This window comes from Stenella coeruleoalba (assembly GCF_951394435.1).
Source record: "Stenella coeruleoalba genome assembly, chromosome: 16".
NCBI classification, from domain to species: Eukaryota; Metazoa; Chordata; class Mammalia; order Artiodactyla; family Delphinidae; genus Stenella; species Stenella coeruleoalba.
In genome coordinates this window covers 7,506,162-7,531,275 of record NC_137162.1, presented here as the reverse complement: position 1 = coordinate 7,531,275, position 25,114 = coordinate 7,506,162, and the positions used below count along the sequence as shown (strand labels likewise).

Here is a 25,114-nt window from a genome sequence, read left to right as displayed (position 1 = left end):
TTTTTAATTCACTAGTTGTAAGAAAGTCAAGTTCCTTGGACATCAAATTAGAATATCCTAGTGTCTGCCAAATGATTAAGTAATCCTCACCAAAACAAACGGCAACACAAAATATTTATATAAATAAGGCTACAAAAGAAAAATTCATTTCAATAGATTTATGAACATTTACATTTCAAATTAGGAAAGAAGCAAAGAACCTTAAAAAAATTAGTGAAGCAATCTTTATTCTATGCAAAAGGGACCATGGAAGTCAATCTTAAAAGCTAGTGACAAGGCCCTTGGCAGTGATACATGGCAGTGTGTTCTGTTAGTGTCCTGTATCTATCTAACTCCAAAAACCATTTTCTAAGAGAAGCATGCCTAGAAAAATATCTTCAATTGTATATAATTATTTCTTTAACATTTCCTGTTGTAACATTTCACTTATTTAAATTCTGCATTAAGCTCTAAAACTGAACAGAAGTTAAAGAATTTATTCAGTAGTTCTCAGACACAGACACATTTTTAATCACTCTTTACAAGGCTAAAGTCTGTTCCTCATTATGAAAGACAGACAAATATGTTTTTGTCTGGTGGTTCCAGGGATAAAAGAGAACACCTGTATTTAAAAACCAGGAAAGGAACTTGCCCTACACAGTGTAACTTTGAGCATTTATTAAAACTGTCAAGCTTCAAGAAGAAAGACTATTGATACGGGGCCTCAATAGTTCTAAAGGAAACAAATTTAACATAGAAGATAATAAAATTAATGACATGAAATAAAAGACAATAAATCACATAATTCTTGTTTTCCAGAGGCAACAGTAATGAAGCTCACATTTCAAGCCTCAAACACTTCAAGTTTTACATTATATAAGCTGCCAAAGCCATCGAATGCACACAAAAGGACATGTGTTAAGCGTTCTCCCTCCTACTGCCTATTCCCTTACTACCAAAAAGAAAACAAACTCTGAGATAAAGCGCTTGCAATACGGTTATAAATTCATTTCCCATTAGCTTGTGACAACTGAGGTTCAAAATTTAACCACAAACTTAGTACCATATCACTTATTAATACTCCATCCTGAAAATTCTTCCCACTCCTTTAAAAAAAACAATACTAATCTGAAATGGAGTCTCAGGAAAAAACAAGCAAATATATAGCTACAGATTCTCAAGGTACTTTCCCAGGAAGTCCTGTGCACTGCATGAGTAAAGTGACAGGTGAAATAATCCTTAAACCATACAAGAAACAGTCTTCCAAAGAGCTCAAAATATTTGTGTATGGATTAAAGGTTCTCGATTCTTACAAGATCCCCATTTAGTAGACACAGCACTAATTATACTTTGCTAATGGGGCAAAAAAGGATCCTGTCTTGGCACCAAAATCTTGCAAAAAGTAGAGATTTCCTCAAGAATTAATAGGTACTAATTCTTCTAAGTCCCTACATTTTGTTTCTGTGCAATGTTAAAAAAGAATATACACTGAAAACAAGAAGAAAAATCCTAAATATCTAAATGACCACTAGGCAAGACAAAGTATCTATAAAATGAAAACTCTCATACAAGACTTTAAAAAACACTACTACCATCTGCATTATTACTGTTATTACTAATTACCAGTATATCAGTACACTGAAGTCAGAAACACAATATATGCACTTTCTTTGCTTGATTCCCCAAGTAACAGATTATATAGCTTAAACAAAGAACTTAATTTTTACAGGCTCATAAACTTTAGTACTTAACTGCCAGGATTTTTTGGAAAATTTTACAAAGCACTCTGGATCTCAACCAATATTATTTCTTTGCTCTTTGCATATACAGTTAAAAGTACTACCATGGTTATTAACAAAGAAGAAAAGCAGGCAACTCCCACAAATAGAAAAGTAAAATACTATAACACCATGGAAAAAAAAAACCTATTTAAGTGCATTAAACCTGAGGTAAGAACACATTTAAACAACATAACAGCCATTTACCTTCACTGAATTCATTTAGCAACTCTTCCTTGGTCCAATTACATGAGGTTATTAGAAAAAAGCCTTTCACTTTCAACACCCTGGAGAGAGATTTCACATATTGCTTCCTCTTTTCAGTTGCATTGTCAGGATTAAGGCTTATGGCATCAAAAGTCCCTTTGTCAATACAAATATGAAATCCAGACAGTTTTGTGGAAGGATTCAAAAAGTCTTCTACCTATATTAAAAATCAATGTCTATGTGAGAACAATTCACACACAATATTTACTGAATTTAAGTAACAATCTGTAAAAAGTTACAGATAAAAAGAGCAATTACTTATGATGGCATTTTACATATAATAAACATTTGCAACTTTATAGCTAACTTTTATGTGCTTCATTCCAAGATCATTAAAGCTAAGATTAGTAAGCAAGACTGACAGTGTTTCCTGGACATTCCAAATCTCTACAAATTTGGAAACAAATCAAAGCCAGGTGTATTGCCTAATAATACCAGCACATAAATGGGGCTCACAAGCCTGGTTTATGAAAAAGTTATTTCTGTCGAAAAAAAGAATATTTGAAATATTTTTTAAATGACAAAAAAATATCTGGAACTCAAACAAGGCACTTGAAATAAGATGATTTTTAGCTGACATTACTAGCTGTATGACCTGAGGTAAACATGGTAAATCAAAAGTTCTTTTGCCTTGACTCAGCAGCTTACAAAGCAACTAATGGATACAATGAATGGCACAAAGCTTAAGAAATTAAAGGACTGTTTAAGCTGCAATTACTTAACTTTATAAATATCATGCACTTCAGATTTTGAAAGTCATGTATCAGCATCTCACTCATTTTCAATAACTTCAATAACTTACTGATACTTTAGAAGCATTTGAAATAGTGATCTGCCTCAACTTCATAAAATATTCAAAATAATTTGCCAACAAACTTAATTCTGAAAAGCTGCTTTGAAAAAGTAATTAAGCAATTAGCTCGTGATTATTCATATAAACTTAAAATAATCATAAATAGTATATTATCTGAAACTCTTATTGTTTGACTTGAAAATGTGTATTGCATGTTTACATACATTTGAACATAGGTTTCCTGCCCCTGCCTCACATCAAAGTATTCATTACACCTGAAGCAAAACAATGACTACCACTCTTAAGAGCGAAGTTTGGAGAAGTTCCTATCCTAAATGCCTATATAAAAGTATTCATTTAGTGGGACTTCCCTGGTGGCGCAGTGGTTAAGAATCTGCCCGCCAATGCAGGGGACCTGGGTTCGAGCCCTGGTCCAGGAGGATCCCACATGCTGTGGAGCAACTAAGCCCATGCGCCACAACTACTGAGCCTGTGCTCTAGAGCCCACGTGAGCCACAGCTACTGAAGCCCACATGCCTACAGCCCGTGCTCCACAACGAAAAGCCACCACAGTGAGAAGCCCACGCACTGCAACAAAGAGAAGCCCCCACTCACTGCAACTAGAGAAAGCCCACGCGCAGCAACGAAGACCCAACACAGCCAAAAATAAATAAATGAATAAATAAAAAAATAAATTTATAAAAAAAGTATTCATTTATTCAACAGATATTTCATAGACACCTATTATATGCAGGAACTTTACAGGCCCTGGGACTGTAACTGCAAACAAAGCAAAACAGGTCCCTGTATGAGAATATATCTCATGTTCTCTAAAAGGAGAGGCAAGCAATAAATAAGCTAACCAAATTATTTCAGATAAAGTACTATGAAGAAAAAAAAAGAATAATGAAGACAGTGAGTGACTGGGAAGAGAAATGTTTTGGAAAAGGTAGTCAGGCAAGACCTCTTTAAGAAGGCGATATTTGAGCAGAGATCAGAATGCTGAGAATGAGCCAAACAAACTGAGATCTGGGGCAAGAACATTCTGGACAGAGAGCAGCAGGTATAAAGACTGGAGAAAAACAGGGCTGACATGTATCAGGAGCAGAAAGAAAGCCAGTGTGACTGGGGTACTGGTGATAAAGAAGGAAAGAGGTAAGAAACGAGGGGCTTTGTAAGGCTGGGTGGGCGTTCAGATCCCATTCTGAGTGCAACGGGGAAGCCCTTGGAGGCTTGTGAGCAAGGAAGTGACACAAGCTGATTTATATTTTAAAAACTAACTCTGGGTACCCTGTGGTAATGGACAGCAGGGCGGCAAGAGTGGAAACAGGAAGGCTAAGTAAGAGGCTACTACAGTCATCTAAGTGAGAAATGATGGTGGCTTAGATCTGGGAGGTAGCAGTGGAAATATCAAGAAATGATCACATTCCTGATATACTCTGAAGATAAAACCAACAAAATTGGCTATAGGATTTGTTGTTGTTGTTGGCGCCTTGAGGCTTTCAGGATCCTAGTTCTCCAACGGGGAGTGAACCCGGACCACAGTAGTAAAAGCGCCAAGTCCTAACCACTGGACTGCGAGGGAATTCCCTGTTATAGGATTTAAAGGAAAGAGTGGGGTAGGGGATGGGAGGTGTGTGAGAAGTTTAAGGAAGAAACCAAGAGTTTCACTTTGGACCAATTAAGAGACTTTTAGCTATCCAAGTGGAACTATAGAATAAGCAGTGTTTATATAATTCTAGAGCTCAAAGGAGAAGCCTGGGATAAAAATATAAATGCAAGAGTCATCATCTCGGGCTTCCCTGGTGGCGCAGCGGTTGAGAGTCCACCTGCCGATGCAGGGGACACGGGGTCATGCCCTGGTCCGGGAAGATCCCACATGCTGCGGAGCGGCTGGGCCCGTGAGCCATGGCCGCTGAGCCTGCGCGTCCGGAGCCTGTGCTCCGCAATGGGAGAGGCCACTACAGTGAGAGGCCCGCGTACGGCAAAACAAACAAACAAAAAAGAGTCATCATCTCCTCACAGATCAGAGGGCAAAACATAAACTGAGTAATCTTTGGTGGCATTAGACTACTTTAGGCATTTACAACTTTTTTATCTAGTTAATCCAAAGTTAGCTATTATTTGTGTGTATTTGCAAAAAAAAAAAAGAGCGAGAGAAAGAATAAACATATTGCACACAAGGAAGAGGAGAAAATAACTTTCCCAAACTGACTAGACTGAAAATTTTAATACTGTCACTTAAAAAGTATCATTTTGGATTATTTATGATTGACCCTTAATTTATGAGCTCAAAGATGTCAGCAAATTAATATACTTCAGAAACATTTAAACTTTATAACTTATTACAAATAAAAATAACAGTTACAGTAATATAAATAATAGTTACCTTCAACTTAATGTTAGATAAACCTTCTTTCTCTATAATATTTCCAGAAAGCTGTATTGCAGAGGGAGAGTAATCAATTCCAGTAATATTAGAGAAACCAAATTTTGCCTAGGGACAGAGAAATAATATTATACTTTAGTTTTCAGAAGTTTTAAATACTGTTTTACCTATGAATTATATTATTCCTTTAGGACTGGGGCTGTTTTTTTTTTTTAATATATCAAATGACATATACTATCCAATAATCTAAAATGTTTAAATTTTATTGTAGAATCTAAATAGAAACTAAAAGTTTAAATTTATATAATGTGACAATTTATTCTTTTATAATATTTGATTTCTTTCTCAAAAGGAAATTCATTTTCTTAAAGACAACGAGAATATATGTGTATTTCGGCCCTAAAGCAGAAAAATGTAGTATTAACTTCTAATGCTGATATGCTTTAATTCACACAAAAATCTGTCATAGATTTTACTTAACACAATTAAGTTACATTAATAAATTAAATGCGTATGTAATAAGTTCTTGCTTTTAAAAATTTTCCTTCAGTGTACTTATAAATCATGCAATTCTCCACCAACCATGTGATCATTAACCATCTTACATTTGTATAGTATTTTTCGTTTTTGAAATATTTCATACATTCCAATAGACCTTTACAAAAAACCTGTGAGATAAATTGGGCAGGTATTAATACCCCCAAAGAGTTAAAGAAAGCTCACTGGACTTAAGAGGTTTGATACTAAACCTGCAGTCCAGCTGTTTACTAACAATATTAACCCATCTAAGGGTGTGTGGAGCCTGAGGCAGAAGCATGATGGCCTCTGGTCTTCACCTCTAACTATGCTGAACATTGTAAGACCAATCAGACTAAAGAAAATATCAAAGGAAATTTGAAGAAGAACAGAAGTTGCAGAGTAGAGTGTAGCCTGAAATTCTCTTCCAGCTCTTCACCATTTACTAAATGGTTACTTCCTTCAAAACTACTTAACCTACTCCAACACCATCCATTTAAGACTTATTTAGACTTTTCAACCTTAAGTGACTGATTCCTAATCTAAACTCAATTAACACAACAATCATTTTCCACAGGGCATTTTGCTCCCTTTGATCATTTTTATTTTTAGTCTTAAGGTCTAATATCCCTTCTTTGATGCCAACCTCCTATTCTTTTAGTGATCTCAATCCATATTCTTCAAGATCTTCATTTTCTCCCAGTTTCCCTCATTTATCAGACCTAGAATGCAGGATGATTCTATTAATTGACTCTTACCAGTTCCTTCTTCTCCAAGCCTGTTTATTCTTCCCTTAGAATTTATAAAAATCATATGCAGATGTTTTAAGTTTCTAGAACAATCATCCTCAAACTACTGCCAACATTTTTCACATTCAATTTCTGGCACTCAGTGAGAAATAAGCAGACATTCAAGGAAATAATAAATGACCAAAAACCAAAGGGAAAAAACTTACATTAGAAAAAGACCCACAGGAGAATCAAATAAAAGAATGATCAGAAACATATTTAAAAAACTGAAATAAATGACAATTTGGAGAATTGTGACAGAGAACTGAAAACTATAACAAACAAACATACAAATAAGAGAATTTTAAAATGCAATGATTAAATTAAGATACTCAAGGATGGACTTGATAGGAGATTGGACGCACACACAAAATAGTGAAGTGGAAGAAAAGTCAGAATACCACTTTAAGCACAGAATGACAGAAGGATGGAAAATTAAAAACAGGAAAGAACATAAAAGACATAATATGGCACAGAATATAAGATCTAAATATATATAATAGAAGTCTTAGAAAAAGAGGAAATAAGAATAGGGCAGAAGAGAAAATGACATATGACTGAGAACTTTCTAATTTTGAAAAAGGATCCCAAGCCACAGATTCAAGAAGCACTATAAACTCAAGGCATGATAAAAACAAAGATAGTATAGTATAATATATATCTGATAAAACATATAATTTATATTATATACAAATAGTATAATATATCTGATGAAAACCAAAATCAGAAAAATCTCAAAAGCATTCAGGGAGTGGGGTGGGGGATACAACGCGACAGATTACCTGCAAAATACCAACAGTAAGACTGACAGCTGGCCATAAGTCATAAAGAATGGAAGCCAGAAAACAACAAAAGGAAAATGCCAATCTAAAATTATATCCCAGCAAAAAAAACAAAAAAGTATGTGTGTGTGTGTGTGTGTGTGTGTGTGTGTGTGTGTATCCATCAAAAATGTAGGTGGTCACTGAAAAAGCACCGAATATAAGCAATGACTGTTAGCATGACAAAAATACAGAAAACTAAACATTATGTGTCACATAGGCAAATATACATGACCACCTATTAAATTTACTTGTTTTAAAAAAACTGAATTTGATAAAAATCTATGGATCAGAGGTAAAGAAACTTTTTCTTTAAAGGAACAGAGCATAAATATTTTACACTTTTCCAGTCATACAATCCCTGTCACAACTACTCAACTCTACTACTGTAGCACATAAGCAGCTACAGACAAAGCTGTATTCCAAGAAATATTTATAAAAACAGGGGAAGCCTAGATTTGACTGATAAACTATAGTTTGCTGACCCTTATTCTAGATTTAACTTCCAACCCACAGAAAACACAGGGGACAGAAAACATGTTAAATAATACTACAGAGATGCAATTAGAAAGTCCACACTGTGGTAAATCATTTGGGACTAATAAACTACCTTCTACAACAAATAAATCACCAAGTTACATAAAGAAAAAGTGTAGGGAGAACTTAAAAGAGCCTTCAGAGACTATCAGCCAACTGCAATATGTGGACTCAATAACAGAATGGAAATGACAGAAGAAAAGTCAGTGAACTTGAAGACACATCAATACTAGTTATCAAATCTAATCAACAGAGAAAAATAATCGGAAAAGAATGAACAGGTCCTAAAGCTTCAGGGACCTGTGGGACAATACAAAGAGGCTTAACGTTGATGTTTACAGACTCTCAAAAGGAAAGGAGAATGTGATTCAGAGGAAAAAAAAAAATTGAAAACATCCCAAATTTGGCAAAAGACTTAAGTTCTCAGATTCAAAAAGCTCAGTGAACCCCAAACAGAATAAGGAGAAAGAAATCCAAGCAGCAGTACATCATAATTAAACTGGTAAAAACTAAAAGACAATGGAAAAAATCTTGAAAGCATCTAGAAAACTGATGCATTACTTACAGGAACACAACAATTCAGATGACTGCAGATTTCTCATCAAAAACTATGGAGGTCACACAACATTTTTAAAGTACTGAAAGAACAGTTAATTCAGAATTCTATATTCAGCAAAAACATCCCTCAGGAATGAAGGTGAGATAAAGACATTCTCAGTTGAAGAAACACTAAGAAAATTTCTTGCCAGGAAAGCTGCTCTAAAATCATTCCTGAAGGAAGTTCTTTAGACAGAAGGTAAATAATACCAAAACAAACGAACAAACAAACTTGAAAGATCAGGAATGAAGAAAAAAGCTGCAAAAGTAAATATCTGTGTTAACATAATTAACTACTATTCTCCTTTGAAAGGAAACATTATAGCATTATCCTACAGGATTTTCAATGTAAAGGTAATATTTAAGACAACTGCAATATAAAGAAGATTAAAAAACTCACAGGTGGTTAAGGTTTTCACATACCACATGGAAAGGTAAAACACTGATTCTAAGTAGATTGTGTAAATAAAGTATGTATATTATAATCGTACAGCAACCACTAAAAAAGCCAAAAAGATACAGTCATTACAGCAACCACTAAAGAAACTATACAAAGACATTTATACAACTAGATATATCTAATTAAAATGGAATACTAAGAAATGTCCAAATAAAGCAAAATAAGCAGGAAAGGAGAAAGGGAAGAATGAAAAACCAGAGGTAACAAAGAGAAAAGAAATAATAAAATGGTAGACCTAAATCCAAATGTTCTAAATATACCAATTAAAGGATAGAGATTATTAGAAAGGATAAAAAAACATGACCCAACTATATGCTGGCTACAAGAAAGTCACTTCAAATATAATGATATACGTTGGTTCAAAGAGAAAGAATAGAAAAGGATATACCATGCAAAAACTCATTTTGGCCTGCGTACCAAAAAAAAAAAAAGCAAAAACTCATTTTAAAAAGTTGAACTTCACACCCACAAGGATGGTTACAATCAAAAAGATAATAAAAAGCGTTGGTGAGAATATGGAAAAACTGGAACTCACATACAGTGCGCATGGAAGTGTATAATGGTGTAGCCACTGTGAAAACAGTCTAGCAGTTTCTCAAAAGGTTAAATATAGAGTAACCATATGAACCTGGGTATATACCCAAGAGAAATGAAAATATATGTCCATACAAAAACTTATACATGAATTTTCACAGCAGCATTTTTCATAATAGCCGAAAAGCAGAAACAACTTAAATGTCCATCAGCTGGCGAGTGGATAAACAAAATGTGGTAAACCCATCCAACAGAATATTAATTGGACAAGAGGAAAGAGTATTGATACATGCTACAGTATGGATGAACTTTGAGAACATTATGTTAAATGAAAGAAGCCAGACACAAAAGACTACATATTGATGATTCCATTTATATGAAATGCCCACAATAGACAAATCCACAGACACAGAATGTAGATTAGTGGTTGCCAGGGGTTGAAGGGAATGGGGAATAAGGAGTGAACGATAATGAATATAGGGTTTCTTCTTGGGGTGATGAAAATCTTCAGGAATTAAAATAGTGGCGATGGTTGTACAAATTTGTGAATATACTAAAAACCACTTTCAAAGGGTAGATTTTATGGTATGTGGATTATATCTCAATTTTTTTAAAAAAGCTGGAGTGGCTTTATTATTAGCAACAAAGTAAAATCAAAGTAAAGAAAACTACCAATGTTAAAGAGGAACATTATACAATAAATGGGTCAATTCATCAATACACAAACACATAAAATCCTAAATGTGTAACCTCTGAACAACAGAGTTTGAAAATACATGTAGCAAAAACTGACAGAAATAAAAGTTAAAATAGACAAATCTACCAATACGGTCAGACACTTCAACATTACTATTTCCATAATTAATAGCACTAATAGACAGAAAATCAGTAAAGGTACAGAAATGAACAACACCATCAAACACCATAAGTCTAGTTAACATATACAGAATACTCTATCCAGTAACAGCAGAATACACATTTTTTTCAAGTGCACATGAAACATTCACCAAGATGGATATATCCTGGATCATAAAACAAAGTAACACATTTAAAAGAATTTAAATCATACAAAGTATGTTCTCTGACATAATCGAATTAGACTAGAAGTCAAAAGCAGAAAGAGAAAAATCCACAACATGTGGAAATTAAACAACAGAATTCTAAATAATCTGGATCAAAGAAGAAAATTAGAGAATTCCCTGGTGGTCCAGTGGTTAGGACTCCACACTTTTCACAGCCAGGGGCCCGGGTTCAATCCCTGGTTGGGGAACTAAGATCCTGCAAGACTCACGGCACAGCCAAAAAAAAAGAAGAAAATAAAAATACAGCATATCAAATTTGTGCGGTGCAGGAGCACCTACAGAAAAATTTATAGCACTTATATCATTAAATGTTTACATGAGAAAAGAAGGAAAGTCCCAAATCAATAATCTAAGCTTCTACCTTAAGAAGCTAGAAAAAAAGAGCAAGAATAAATTAAAAGCAAAAAGAATGAAAAAATAATAAAATTAAGAGCAGAACCCATTGAAACTGAAACATAAAAGCAATAGAGAAAGTCAATGAAAACAAAAGCAACTTTTTATAAAAGACAGAAAAAATGAATCTCTAGCATCACTATCAAAGAAAAAGAGAGAGAAGACACAAGTTACCAACATTAGGAATGAACAAGGGGATTTCAATACAGACCCAACAGACTTTAAAAGGACAATAAGAGAATACTGTGCAGAACTCTATACACACAAATTCACAATGGACTAATTCCTCAAAAACCACAAACCACGCAAACTCACTCAAATGAAATAAATAACCTAAATAGGACTGTGACTATTAAAGAAATTTTATTCATATTTTAAACCTTCAGAAAAGAAATTTCCGGGTTAAATGGTTTAATTGCAAATTCTACCAAACACTCAAGAAGAAATAACACTAGTGCTACACAATATCTTAAAAAATTTAAAAAGGAGGGAATTCTTCCCCACTCATTTTATAAGGCCATCAATGCCCTGAGACCAAAACCAAATAAAGATAATACAGGACTGCAGGGAAACTGCAGACCAATATCCCTCAGGAATACAGATGTAGGGAATTCCCTGGCAGTCCAGTGGTTAAGACTTCACCTTCCAATGAAGGGGGTATGGGTTCAATTCCTGGTCGAGCTAAGATCCCACATGCCTAGTGGCCAAAAAACCAAAACATAAAACAGAAACAACACTGTAACAAATTCAATAGAGACTTTAAAAATGGTCCACATCAAAAAAATCTCTTTTTAAAATTAATTAATTTATTTGGTTGTGCCAGGTCTTAGTTGTGGCAGGCAGGCTCCTTAGTTGTGGCATGCGAACTCTTAGTTGTGGCATGCATGTGGGATCTAGTTCCCTGACCAGGGATCCAACCCGGGTCCCCTTGCACTGGGAGCGCAGAGTCTTATCCACTGCACCACCAGGGAAGTCCCCAAAAAAAAGCTTAAAAAAAATACAGATTTAAAAGTTCTCAACAAAATAGTAACAAATTGAATCTAGCAATACAGAAACAGAATTATACATTATGACCAAATGGGGCTTATTCCACAAGTGCAATACTGGTTCAATATCTGAAAATCAATTAATATAATCCACCATATTAACAGTCTAAAGAAAAAACACCTCATGATTATATTCACTAATGCAAAAAAATTTTATTTTATTTTATTATTTTTTTAACGAAATTCAAGAAATACGTCCTAAAAATACAAGGGAACTTCTTCAACCTGATAAAGGGCATCTAATAAAATCCTGCAGCTAACATCATCCGTAATGGTGAAAAACTGAAGACTTTCCCCCTAAGATGGGAACAAGGCAGGAATGTGCCATCACCAGTCCTAGTCAATACCATATTGGAAGACCTAGGTAGTGTAATCAGGCAAGAAAAAAAAAGGCATGCATATTGGAAAGAATGAAATAAAACTGTCCCCATTCACAAATGGCATGACTGTCTACATAGAAAATCCCAGAAAATCCACTTAAACCTCCTAGAACTAATAATATGCAAGATTACAGGATACAAAGGCAACACAAAAATCAACCATATTTCTAGCAATAAACGATTGGAAACTGAATTTCAAAAAGCAATACCATTTTAAATACTCCAAAAACAAATATATAGGTATAAGTCTAAAAAATATGCACAGGATCTGCATGCTGAATGAAAAACCAAAAAATGCTGAGGAAAGAAATCCAGGAAGACCTAAATGAATGAAGAGAGACACTATGTTCATAAACTGGAAGACTCAAGATAGTAAAGATGTTGATTCTCCTCAAATCACAAATTTAGCTCAATTTCAATGAAATTTTCAACATGGATTCTTTTGTAGATATTTACAAACTAATTCTTAAATTTATTTGGAAAGGTAAAGGAACTAGAATGGCCAATACAACATTTGAAAAAGAATAAAGTTGAGAGACTCACACTATCTAACTTTTAAGATTTACTAAAAAGCTACACTAATCAAGATAGCATCCAGAGGATGTCACCATGAATTCTTCCAAACATTTAAGAAAGAAACAAAACTAATCTTACAAAAATCCTCTGAAAAAAATAAAAACAGAGACAAGTCTCACCTCATTTTATCAGACCAGCATAACCTTGACACAAAAACTTTACATTAAAATTGCAAGTAAGCACAACTGGACAGCCCGCATGCCTCAACCAAAGATCCCGCATGCCGCAACTAAGACCCTATGCAGCCAAAAATAAAGTAAATAAATATTTTTAAAAATAAAATTGCAAGTAAGGAAAATTACTGGCTAATCTCTCTCATGAAGCTATATAATTCCTAAGTAGAATACTACCAAATCAAATCCAACAATATATGAAAAGGATAATACATCACAATCAAACTTGGTTTACTTCAGGAACGTTAATTTTTTATAACATTGAACAATCACTACAATTATCTCAATAAAAATGTCAATTAAAAAAAAAAACTGGGCTTCCCTGGTGGCACAGTGGTTGAGAGTCCGCCTGCCAATGCAGGGGACACGGGTTCGAGCCCTGGTCCAGGAAGATACTACATGCCGCAGAGCAACTAAGCCCGTGCGCCACAACTACTGAGCCTGTGCTCTAGAGCCCGTGAGCCGCAACTACTGAGCCTGCGTGCCACAACTACTGAAGCCCACGCACCTAGAGCCCGTGCTCTGCAACAAGACAAGCCACCTCAATGAGAAGCCCGCACACCATAACAAAGAGTAGCCCCCGCTCACCGCAACTAGAGAAAGCCCGCACACAGCAACGAAGACCCAACGCAGCCAAAAATAAATAAATAAATAAATTTTTTAAATTGAGGACCCCCACCAAAATCAATCAGTTCAACTCTAACAGAATCAAGAAGAAAAATCATCTGATCATATCAATGAATATTAAAGAAAGCAACTGATCGAGTTCAACAACCCAACCATTATGATTAAAAACTCTTAACAAACTAGAATATAAAGGAACAGCCTCAATCTGGATGACTACCTGTAAAAACCTAGAGCTAACATCATATTTAACAGTGAAATATTAGAAGCTTTCCTCTTCTAATAGGCAGTGTTAGAAGGCTATCTGCCTTCACAATTTCTATTCAATGTTGACCTAGAGACTGCACAGCATTTTAATAAACAAAATATTAAGAATGGAATAGAAGAAATACAACTACTATTTACACATGACATTACAGTCTTTATAGAAAATCCAAAAGAATCTATAAATAAATAATTAGAATTAATGTGTGACTTACTGGATACAAGATCAATATAAAAATCTGTTGTACTTACACATAGCAGCAATAAACTATTAGAAAATAAAATTTAAAAGCATAACAATAATAGTCACAACAACAAAAAAATCTAGGAATCAACCAAGGAAAAATACTGGTTGGCCAAAAAGTTGTTCTGGTTATTTGGGGGTTTTTTTAATATATTTTTTAATTTATTTTTGGCTACGTTGGGTCTTCGTTGCTGTGTGCGGGCTTTCTCTAGTTGCGGTGGGCAGGGGCTACTCTTCGTTGTGGTGCGCAGGCTTCTCATTGAGGTGGCTTCTCTTGTTGCGGAGCACGGGCTCTAGGCGCGCGGGCTTCAGTAGTTGTGGCGCGCAGGCTCAGCAGTTGTGGCACACAGGCTTAGTTGCTCCGTGGCATGTGGGATCTTCCCAGACCAGGGCTCGAACCCATGTCCCCTGCACTGGCAGGCGGATTCTTAACCACTGCGCCACCAGGGAAGTCCCTGTTTGGTTTTAAGTAAAAATAAGACACATTTTTCATTTTCACCAAGAACTTTATTGAACAATGTATTCATTAACCGAGCAAACTTTTTGGCCAACCCAATATATAAGATCTCTGTACAGAAAATCTCTATACAGACAAAATACTACTGAGAGAAAATTAAGAACTAAATAAATGGAGGAATACATCATGTTCATGGATTCACTCGATACTATAAACATGTAAATCCTCCTCAAACTGATCCATAAATTCAATACAATCCTAATCAAAATCCCAGGGTGGGTTTTGTTTTTTTCCTGAAAAGTGATGATTCTAAAATTTAAATAAATATGCAAAGAGCTAACTAACAACATACAAGACAACAATGGAAAAGCTATCAAAGTCAGAGAACTTACGTTAACCAAATGGGGAGACTTGTCCAGTAATTAGGACAATTTGGCATTGGCATAAGGATAAACAAACAGACCCAAAGGAATAGAACAGAGGATCAGAAACAGACCCAAACACATACTATTACTGGACTTATGACAGAGGCACCCCTACAGTGCAGTGGGGGAAAGAGCAGACATTTCAATAAGTGGTGCTGGGTTATCTGAATATTCATAGGTAAAAAAAAAAATAAACCTTGACTCTACCTCACAACATACACAGCAATTAATTGGGACCTAAATGTGAAAAGGAAAAGAACAAAGTTTCTAGAAAAACATATAGGAAAATATCATTTTGACTCTGGGTAGGCAGATTTACTACACAATATTCAAAAGCACTAACCATTTTTAAATGCTATATTAAACTTTAGTAAAATTAAAGAACTTCTGTTCATCAAAAGACACTATTACAGGGACTTCCCTGGTGGTCCAGCGGTTAAGATTCCAAGCTCCCAATGCAGGGGGCCTGGGTTCGATTCCTGGTCAGGGAACTAGATCCCTCATGCCGCAACTAAAAAGATCCCGCGTGACACAAGGAAACGCGACAAGAAATATCCTGCGCGCTGCAACTAAGACCTGACGCAGCCAAATAAATAAATAAAAATTTTTTTAAAAGGTACTATTACAGGGCTTCCCTGGTGGCGCAGTGGTTGAGAGTCCGCCTGCCTTTGCAGGGGACACGGGTTCATGCCCCGGTCCGGGAAGATCCCACATGCCGCGGAGCGGCTGGGCCCGTGAGGCATGGCCGCTGAGCCTGCACATCCGGAGCCTGTGCTCCGCAACAGGAGAGGCCACAGCAGTGAGAGGCCCGCGTACCGCAAAAAAAAAAAAAAAAAAGATACTATTACAAAAGTGAAGAGACAAGCGACACACCAGATACAAAGGTTATATACACAGAATATATAAAAAACTCCTACAAATCAATAAAAGAAAGGCAACCCAATCTTTAAATAAGCGAAAGCTTGAATAGGCATTTCACAAAAAAGAACAGCCAAATAGACAGCATATGAAGATATGCTCAATATCCTTAGACATCAGGGAAATGAGAATAAAACCACAAGATACCACTACACACCTAGCAGAATCACTGAAATTGGATAAGCTGACAAGAGCAGGTGTTGGCAAGGATGTGGAGCTACTAGAATTCTCACACACTGCCAGTAGGAGTGCAAACTAGTGCAACCAATTTGGAAAACTGTCTGGCAGTATTCATAATAACACAGTGCTGGAAATGAGTCAAATGACTATCAACAGGAGGATGAAGGAATAAAATGAATGAATAAATCAATAAATAAATTGTGGTATTTTCATATAGTACAGTACTAACCACAATGAAATGAAGCACTCTAGTGCTACACACAATATGAAAGACCATGGGTAAACCTAACAAAGCCATGCTCAGCAAAAGAAACCATATCAAAAAAGTGCATACCCAAAGATACTACTCATATCAAGTCAACAAGAGGCAAAACTCAATGAAATGGAAAAAGGATAATCTTTTCAACAAATGACGGATGGAACAATACAACATTCACATACCAAAAAAAATTAACCCCAACCAGTATCTCAAACCTTCTACAAAAATTAATTCAAAACAAATAATAGATCTAAATGTAAAAATTTTAAACTTTTAGAAGAAAACCTAGAAGACCTATGTGACCTTAAGTTAGGCAAAGAGTTCTTTAATATGACAACAAAAGCACGATCCACATACGAAAAAATTAATAAATGTGACTTCATAAAAATGAATTTCTGCTCTTCAGAAGATATTGTTAAAGAGAATGAAAAACAACAAGCGAACAAATGAGAGAAAACATTTGCATATCACATACCTGACAAGGAACTTATATCCACAATACATAAAGAATCCTCAAATCTTAATAAGTTAACAGGCAACCCCATTTAAAAATAGGCCAAAGATTTGAACACACATTTCACCAAAGATATACAGATGGCAAAAGAGCACATGAAAAGGTAATCAAAGTCATTAGGAAAATGCTAATTAAAACCACAATAAGAAACCAGTACAGCTGACATGAAAAATAGCCTAACTTATGATGACAGAAGTCAAAATAATCATTACCTTTAGGAGGGAATGAGTGGGAGGGGACACAAGGGGGCTTCTTCTATGGTGTTAATAATGTTTTCTTTGTTGATCAGGTTGGTGAGTTACACACAATTATTCATTTTGTAAAAGCTGTACACTTATGACCTATTCCCTTTTCTACACGGATGTTATACTTTATTCAGTAAGTTCACATTAAAAAAGAAAAAAACTTCCCAAAGCTACTCCACATCTAGGTAGCTTCACCAGTGAATTCTACCAAACATTTAAGGAAGAAAAAACAATTGTCAACAAACTCTTTCAAAAAATAGATTCTTGTTTAATGATGTCAGCATAACTTGATACCAAACCCTGACAAGGACACTACAAGAAAGGAAAATTACAGGACAATCTCCCTCATGGACAAAGTTGCAAAAATCCTAAACAAAATATTAACAAAGTGAATCCAGTAATATATATATATATAAGTTGGGTTTATTCCAGAAATGCACTTAACATTTGAAAATGATCAATGTAATTCACCTACATGAATAAAGGAAAAAATTCATATGGTTACCTCAACAGATACAGGAAAAACATTTAATCAACAACAACACACACCGTTAGCAAAGGAGAAAAACATTTAATCAACAACAACACACACCGTTAGCAAATCTGAAGTCTGATAACAGAGTTATCTACAAAACTAACTTACAAGATAACATCATACCTAACAGTGAAACACTGAACGTATTCTCTGAAAAGGGCGGAAAAAGACAAGGATGCCTTCTGTCACCACTTCTTTTCAACATTCTCCCAAAGGTCCCAAACAGTGTAATAAGGGGGGAAAAGTTACAAAGGATTGGAAAGGAAGAAATAAAACTATCATTATTTATAGTTTGCCTAATTATATATGTAGAAAATATAAAAGAATCTATAGTTAAACTATTAGTCTAAAAGGATAAATCATTAACCTCTACAAGTGAGCTATTAGAATCCGAAAGTATCTACAGGTAAACAACAGAGTGAATAAATAAAATTGTGGTATAATTGTACAAAGGATTCATATACAGCAACAAAAACGAATGAACTGCTATGTACAAGTTGAGTGAATCTCACAGAATGTTGACTGAAAGACACCAGAAAGAACACACTGAAGGCTTCCATTTATATCGAAAACAGACAAATTAATCAATGATGTTAAAACTCCTTGTAGTTGCCTTTAGAGAGGAAGGAGGAGCAATTTAGAGGATTATCAGGGAGTTTAAGGGGGGCTTCTAGAGTCTGTAATATTCTGTTTCTTGATTAGGGTGATAGGTGTGTTCACTTTGTAATAATTAATTGAGCCATACTCTTTTGGTTTGCGCACTTTAATGTAGTTACGCTGCACCTCGTTTCAAAAAAATTTATTACAATTTTTTCTAATCACATTTCACTGCTTGAAACATTTTAACGGCTCCCCATAGACTAAGAGTAAAATCTAAGCTCTTAGGCATGGCATATGATATGGCTCCTACCTTTAATCTAAACCTCATCTCTATCTCACACATACACTTTATATTCTAATTTACCAAATTATTTATAGGGCCAGAACCTTCATGCCTTTAGATAATGTTTCCACTTCTTGAAATTCTCTCCCTCTTTACACTCTACCCACACTCAACACAATTTCCACCCAACTTGGATATTAGCTCCTCCAAGACCCTTCTTATCCCTCTTCCCCAAATCACTCCCTTACCTATACTCAGTATATCTATTATTGCATACATCAAGCTACAGCATTAGCTATTTATGTCTATGTCAGTCTATCCTCTATTGTACTGTGAACAACTCAAGCACAAGGTCTAAATTTTCATACTGCCAGTGCCTACCACAAGGCTTGACAGGTGGTAGTCACTTAGCAAGTTTCACTGTTACGTATATAACCTTACAAGCTGAAACAGTAAAACCATCTAGGATGAAGCCTCAGTCTTACACCTCCTCCACAGCACTCGGCAGAGCAATGATACACTACAGGCATTAACGGTGATGGTTTAGCTAGTAGTAGAACCTGTACCAAAACTCAGTTCCATGGACAAAATGCTCTTTTCAAAGCATATGCAAAACACTCTTCAAAAACCATATGCTCACCTAAGAAAAGGGATGTATGTCCTACTGGAAATGTAAAAAAAATCATCATCCTTTTATACATACAGATTTCCAGAGTTTTGAGCTAGAAGAAACCAACAGAAATCACCTAGTCAAAATCTTTAGGAAAGAACTGAAGTCCAGAAAAAAAAGTGGCTTGCTCAAGGTTGAGACAATAGCAAGAAGGGCCAAGACTAGGACTCAGATCCCCTGGCTTCTCACTTAGTGCTTTCTCACAGCCCATGCAGCCTCCCTTTTGTACCATGTGACTTCTCAAGGTAAGTGGTACGACTACTTTACTACTTTGGATTTAGATAGCTAGTATCCTCAATTGCAAGATTTTTTTCTTAATTTCATTTTTAAATTTGGTTCTAACACATGAATACTAATAGTACCAACAAGTTCAACCAGGAAAACACCATTTCCAGTTCCAATATCAAGCACTGAAGCATCCAATGGAATCTTGTGTTTCTGCATCCACCTTATTAGTCGAGTCATACTCTCTTCTCCAAACCTATTAGAAACAGAGAATCAGTTAATCAAATAACAGAGGGATAGAGAACAAAGGTTATAACTACATTACACTCAAGCAGCTTATTCAGTTTGCTCAATTAAGTCTTTTTTGAAAGTAAGAAATAACATCTGTAACTGCTTAATCTTCATCTATACTATTATTCAGAAGAAAACACCCCCAAGAATAGAACAGAATAGCTAAGGTTGGTATGTTACTTATTAATGTTTCTCTACATCAGCATTAACACTTGTACATGTTGGTGGCTAAAACGTGCATTGCTTATTGAAAAAGGACAGTTATAAAATAAGGGTTATTTCCTAATACTGTCATCAAATTTAAATCTGGGCCATTAAAAGAGAAAAGAGACAGATTCTTTCAATCTACCCACCAAAGCCAGAATCAGTCCAAGGTTCCCAAGATTTCTAGGGTTTCTCTGGGATAAGCACTTAAAAGACACACACACACCTACACAATCTTCTGGATCATAATCCCACTACTTTTTCTAACTTACCAGATTTCTCCTGTATCTCCATATTCTTGGAAAGTTTGCAGTTCTCTCTCATAGACAGCATCCCAACTATATGAATAATCAAATGCAAAGCAAATTATTCAATTAAACTGTATTATGAATTAAAGGTATATTTCTAATACATTACTGGGATAGTTATGACAGAAATTTAAAACATTATTAGTGTTGACAAGTGCACACCGCTCAATCTTTTAACATCCTTGTGTTAAAAGAATGAAAGAAATAAGTTTATACATGTAAAGCACTTACAACAATGCCTGACATTTAAAACGGTGTATGTTTTAGCTTAAAAAATACAAAGACGTATCTGTCCAAGGATCCCTAAGTCCCAAACACAAATCCAAAACTTGACTGTAAAGGCATAGTGTCATTACAGCACTTTTCAGTTTAAAATGTAAAGACACAATAATTTTCTACCAATTAGGTGGTTACTCACAATGGAATTCGCCAAAAATAAGCTCCGCTTAAAGGTTAAGTTTTAAGACTTACTCTCACTCCTTTTAAGGACTCCTCCTCCATCAATTGCCGTCTCTTCCTATTTCATGTCTATAGAAGCCCTTCTCCTCCTCCAAGTTACCTCTCATTCTTACCTTTCCCCACAGTCATTCATTCATCCATTAATCCATTAAATAAGTGCTGAGCGTCTGCTTAGGTCAGACCACTTTCTCCTACTCCAAGATGCCCACTATCTCCTCGCTCCCTCCTTACACCATCCCCCCCCACTCCCACCCCTTCCAGCTTCCACGTCCCTGCCCTCGTCCCCTTAACCTTTTCAGCTTCCCAGCCGAGCAGTTCTCCTCCGGCCTCCTACCCTCGCCCACCAGCCGTATTCGTCAGCCCCGCCCACTTTCACCCCACGGGCCCCTTAGACGTCAACCCCTTGAAAAGCCTATTTACAGCCGCCAGTGTAGTCCCTCGGGATTCCATCCCTACGACCCCCGCCCCCGGACCCTCGTCCAAGGCGGCCCTTTAGGCTTCCTCCCGTCACGCCCCCTAAGCTCTCCCCATCTTCCGGGGCCGCCTAGGCCCCATCTCTCCTTCCCCTCCTGCGGCCCAGTCCGGGCAGTGCCGCTCACCCTCCCCTGCCCTGCGCCACACTCACTGCTCTCGGGTGCCCAGCGCAGACGGGGCGAAGCCATCCCCTCGGGGACTGCCCCCTCGAGACCGCGCCGCGGCCCCAGCGCCGCCGTCGTCGTCCGCGCCCTCGCTCATGGCGCTCCTTACCCCGGAGGGCCTTTGGGGCCGCCATAGAGACGTGGCGCGGGCAGAGCGGACGGGCGGGCTGGCGCCTCTAGGAGGCGGGAGTCGGCCCTCTCTACTGCTCCCGGCCCCGGTGGGGGTCCGCAGTCCTGCGCTTTTCCTGCAGCCACCCTGGTCCAGAGTCCCGGATCCCAAAGCCCAGAGTGGGCGGGGCGGGGCCTCGCCTCGGTCCCCACTCTCCCTCCAACCAGCGTCAGATGCACCCCCTTCTTCGAGGTGCCCGCCTAAGCACCACTATATTTGGGGACTGCTGTTCCTAAGGGACTGTTCAAGGTATTGCATTTTGGAAAAAGGCTGGCGGTGGGGGAGCCACACTGAATACCTAAGCCGACACTGCTCAACCCAAATGTACAAATCATCTCCTCTCTCCACGTCGTGGGCAGATCTGAGAAATGAGTGGGACAGTCCATCGCATTATTTGGCTTTCCTGCCCAAGGCTAATTTCATTTGCGGCTGGCATTCCGCCTTGCAAATAGCACTCTGGCCTCTTCTGACTTGACGTCACTGGTGGACGAGGGAATTTATGCCCAGTGAAATGAATGCCATACGACACCCGCCCCCCCCGCCCTCCTCCCCGCCCTCCCAAGTAAGCCAATCACGGGTATCAGAGTGCTAAGTGAGAAGAAAGGTCTAAGTGAAAGTCAAGATGCCTGTCTCAGCTCTGCCCCTAACCAGGCGCCTGGCCCTATCCAAGACTCCTAACCTCTGTGTGCTTCAATTTCCTCACCTGCAGCTCGCTGGTAATAGAATGCTCCCAACCAGTGAATCTGAGATTCATCCACCTCTTGGTGGGACTGATGCTGGAAGTTCTGCAGCATAATGCCAGAGATCTTATGGGCCAAATGTCTGGGGGGACTTCTGTAGCAGCAATGAAATACTGGTAGTCCAATGCCCTAGGCAAGAATCTCAAAGGCTCTTAGCAAGGCTGCCTTCCAACCAAAACACATGTTTCCTAGGCCACTTTTCTGTTGACATGGCAGACAGAAGCCCAATAACAAGTCCCTGGAGGTAAGTGGCGTCAACATTTGCCTTTCCAGCTCACAGAAATCCCGATTAAGACCGCATGTGCATCTCCTCTGATGCAAGACGTTCCAAGATCTGCAGGCAACCACTGGTGACAGAATATGGTAAAAGGCAGATGGGAATCTATGTGTATAGTGATTAAAGAACTCAAGAAAGTGCGTAAGTAACCTTATTACAGAGTAATAAAACCACCAGATGCCACGGCCAATTAGTGCTGCCCTGAGCGAATGGTTGTTTTGATTTTTTCTAGACTCGATGCTCAAGAGAGTAAGCTTGAATGTGACTGAGTGGGTCTTAAAAAGTTTTAGGTTCTAATTCAGAAGCACCCATGAAAGACAAGGCCGTCTTCAATCTGATGTCTTGCCAACACTTAAGATATTTTTGCTGTGTTTGCTGAATGCTATAAACAGTTGTTGGTATGGAGCCCTGGAAAAAACCCATGGTTTATACAGAGTTCCTTCTCTGGCTCCAGGATTACTCTGGGTGTTTAGTTCTGAGGGCTGAATGGGGCACCACCTCTGATCTCCCAGGGCAACAGATTCTTGGTGGGGGGGATGGAGACGCTCGATCCGAGCAGAGCTGCCCATCACCAGGGAGAAGGAGGAATGTGCCAAGGAACACAGTCCCTTCCACCAGGTGCTCGTTCCACAAGGCAGGAGGGAGGCTCTGAGGGTATTCTGGGTTGCCTGTCTCCCTCTCATTCTGCCAATCCCTGCAGCCTGGAACCCTGCTCACCTATAACTTCTCTGAAACTGCTTTCAGGAGTTCTCAAATGCTCCCCAATTGGCAAAACAATGGCCAAGTTCCAGGCAATTCTGGTTAGGGTTAGAAGGGAAGGATTCTCTGAGAGGGTGGCACTGAGTGAAAACCTAAAAGAGTTTGTCACAGGTGGTATCCCTAGGGAAGCAGAGTGTAAGACTGAGATGAACATGGCAGAAGTTTATTAGGGAGTGCTCTCAAGATCACCACCTATCGGGGAAGAGAGAAGCAGGGTTGGACAGAGGAAGTAGTCAGGCTGGGGTACCATTACGACCGAGCCTCAGTTAACACCCTCTCCCCTGACAGGGCACTGTGAAGCTGGGATGATCCTTTGGAATTTTCAGGTTGGACTGAAGGATGTGAGCCTCTATTCATCTACATTGACCAGGCATTGAATGCTTGTTTGCCCAGAAAAGGAGGATTGACCTTGGGTGATGAGACTCTTCCATGAAGGATAATTCCAGGAGAGGGCTGTCACCTGACAACCTCCCCAGCAGCTGGGAAAATAATGCAATCAGTTGTGCAAGGGGAGATCTGGGTCACACATCACCACATCTAGAGCAGAGATAATAGAGTAAACCTTGCAGCTTTCTGGGAGAAGAGCATTTCAGGCAAAGGGAAGAGTGAGTGCAAAGCCCCTGAGGTAGAATGAGATAGGGGTATCCAGGAAGCAGAAAAAAGACTAGTATAGCTGTAGCAGAGTGAACAAACGGGACAGCAGCAGGAAATGAAGGAGTCAGATCATTGTAAGGTTTGGGATTTGACCAAGAAGCAACATGATTTAAATTTAAGTTTTGGGGGGCTCCCCTGGTGGCGCAGTGGTTGAGAGTCCGCCTGCCGATGCAGGGGACACGGGTTCGTGCCCCAGTCCGGGAAGATCCCACATGCCGCGGAGCGGCTGGGCCCGTGAGCCATGGCCACTGAGCCTGCGCATCCGGAGCCCGTGCTCCACGACGGGAGAGGCCACAGCAGTGAGAGGCCCGCGTACCGCAAAAAAAAAAAAAAAAAATTTAAGTTTTGGCGTGACAATTTTGGCTGGTATGTTGTGAATAGATTTGGCAGGGAAAGGGTTAAAAGCAGAAGTGGGAACACAGGGTTTCTCAACCTCATTCCATTGACATTTGGGGGGGGATAATTCTTTGCTGTGAAGGGCTATCCTATGCATTGTAGGATGTTTAGCAGCTTCGTTGGCCTCTGACCATTAAATACCAGTGGCACCCTACCCCAACCCCCAGTTGTGACATCCAAAAATGTCTCATTTTTGCCAAATGACCCGTGGGGCAGAATTGCCTCCAGTTCAGACCCCTTGAGTTAGGGGCTGTTACAATGATCTGGGAGAGAGATGATGATAGCTTGGACCACTGTGATGGGTATGCTGATGGTGAGTTGTAGGATTCTGGATATATTTTGAAAACTGCTGATCGATCAAAGGGAGCATCAAGAATATTCCAATGTTGTTGGCCTGTGCAACTGTCAAGAAACAGTTCTGTTTGCTGAGTTTGGAAAAAGTGTGGTAGAAGGAGCTTTCTGACAGATTAAAATCCCAGTTTTGAACCTGGAAGATTGAACAAATTGAAGAATAATGATTGGAAAGGTTAGTTCCTTCCCTGAGGTTAGTTGTAGTTCATTTTCACCATTATTTATGTTGATTTTTTAAAATCTTCTTTCCATGATTTTTCATTAAATTTGTCTTCCCTTGTACCCAGAATCCAGTTGCTTCTTAACCTCCAGCGTT

At 38.1% G+C, this 25,114-nt stretch overlaps 1 protein-coding gene across 4 annotated transcripts in view; it reads right to left on the bottom strand.

Moving 5' to 3' along the window:
- Positions 1-21,655, bottom strand: part of EEF1AKMT2 (EEF1A lysine methyltransferase 2) — a 72,900-nt gene extending 51,245 nt beyond the window's left edge. For 3 of the 4 annotated variants that reach the window (XR_013824402.1, XM_079900999.1, XM_079901001.1), the window contains exons 1-5: positions 21,440-21,655; positions 20,320-20,385; positions 19,694-19,808; positions 5,207-5,314; positions 1,965-2,181 (exon numbers count right to left, since the gene is read on the bottom strand). Coding sequence is in view for 3 of the 4 variants with exons in the window: in XM_079900999.1 (XP_079757125.1) it covers positions 1,965-2,181; positions 5,207-5,314; positions 19,694-19,808; positions 20,320-20,385; positions 21,440-21,549 (616 nt within the window). In the remaining variant the exon portion in view is untranslated. Of the gene's footprint in view, positions 1-1,964; positions 2,182-5,206; positions 5,315-19,689; positions 19,809-20,319; positions 20,386-21,439 lie in introns of all 4 variants that reach the window. The other variant, XM_079901000.1, reaches the window with a different exon arrangement.
- Positions 21,656-25,114: the final 3,459 nt, after the last annotated feature.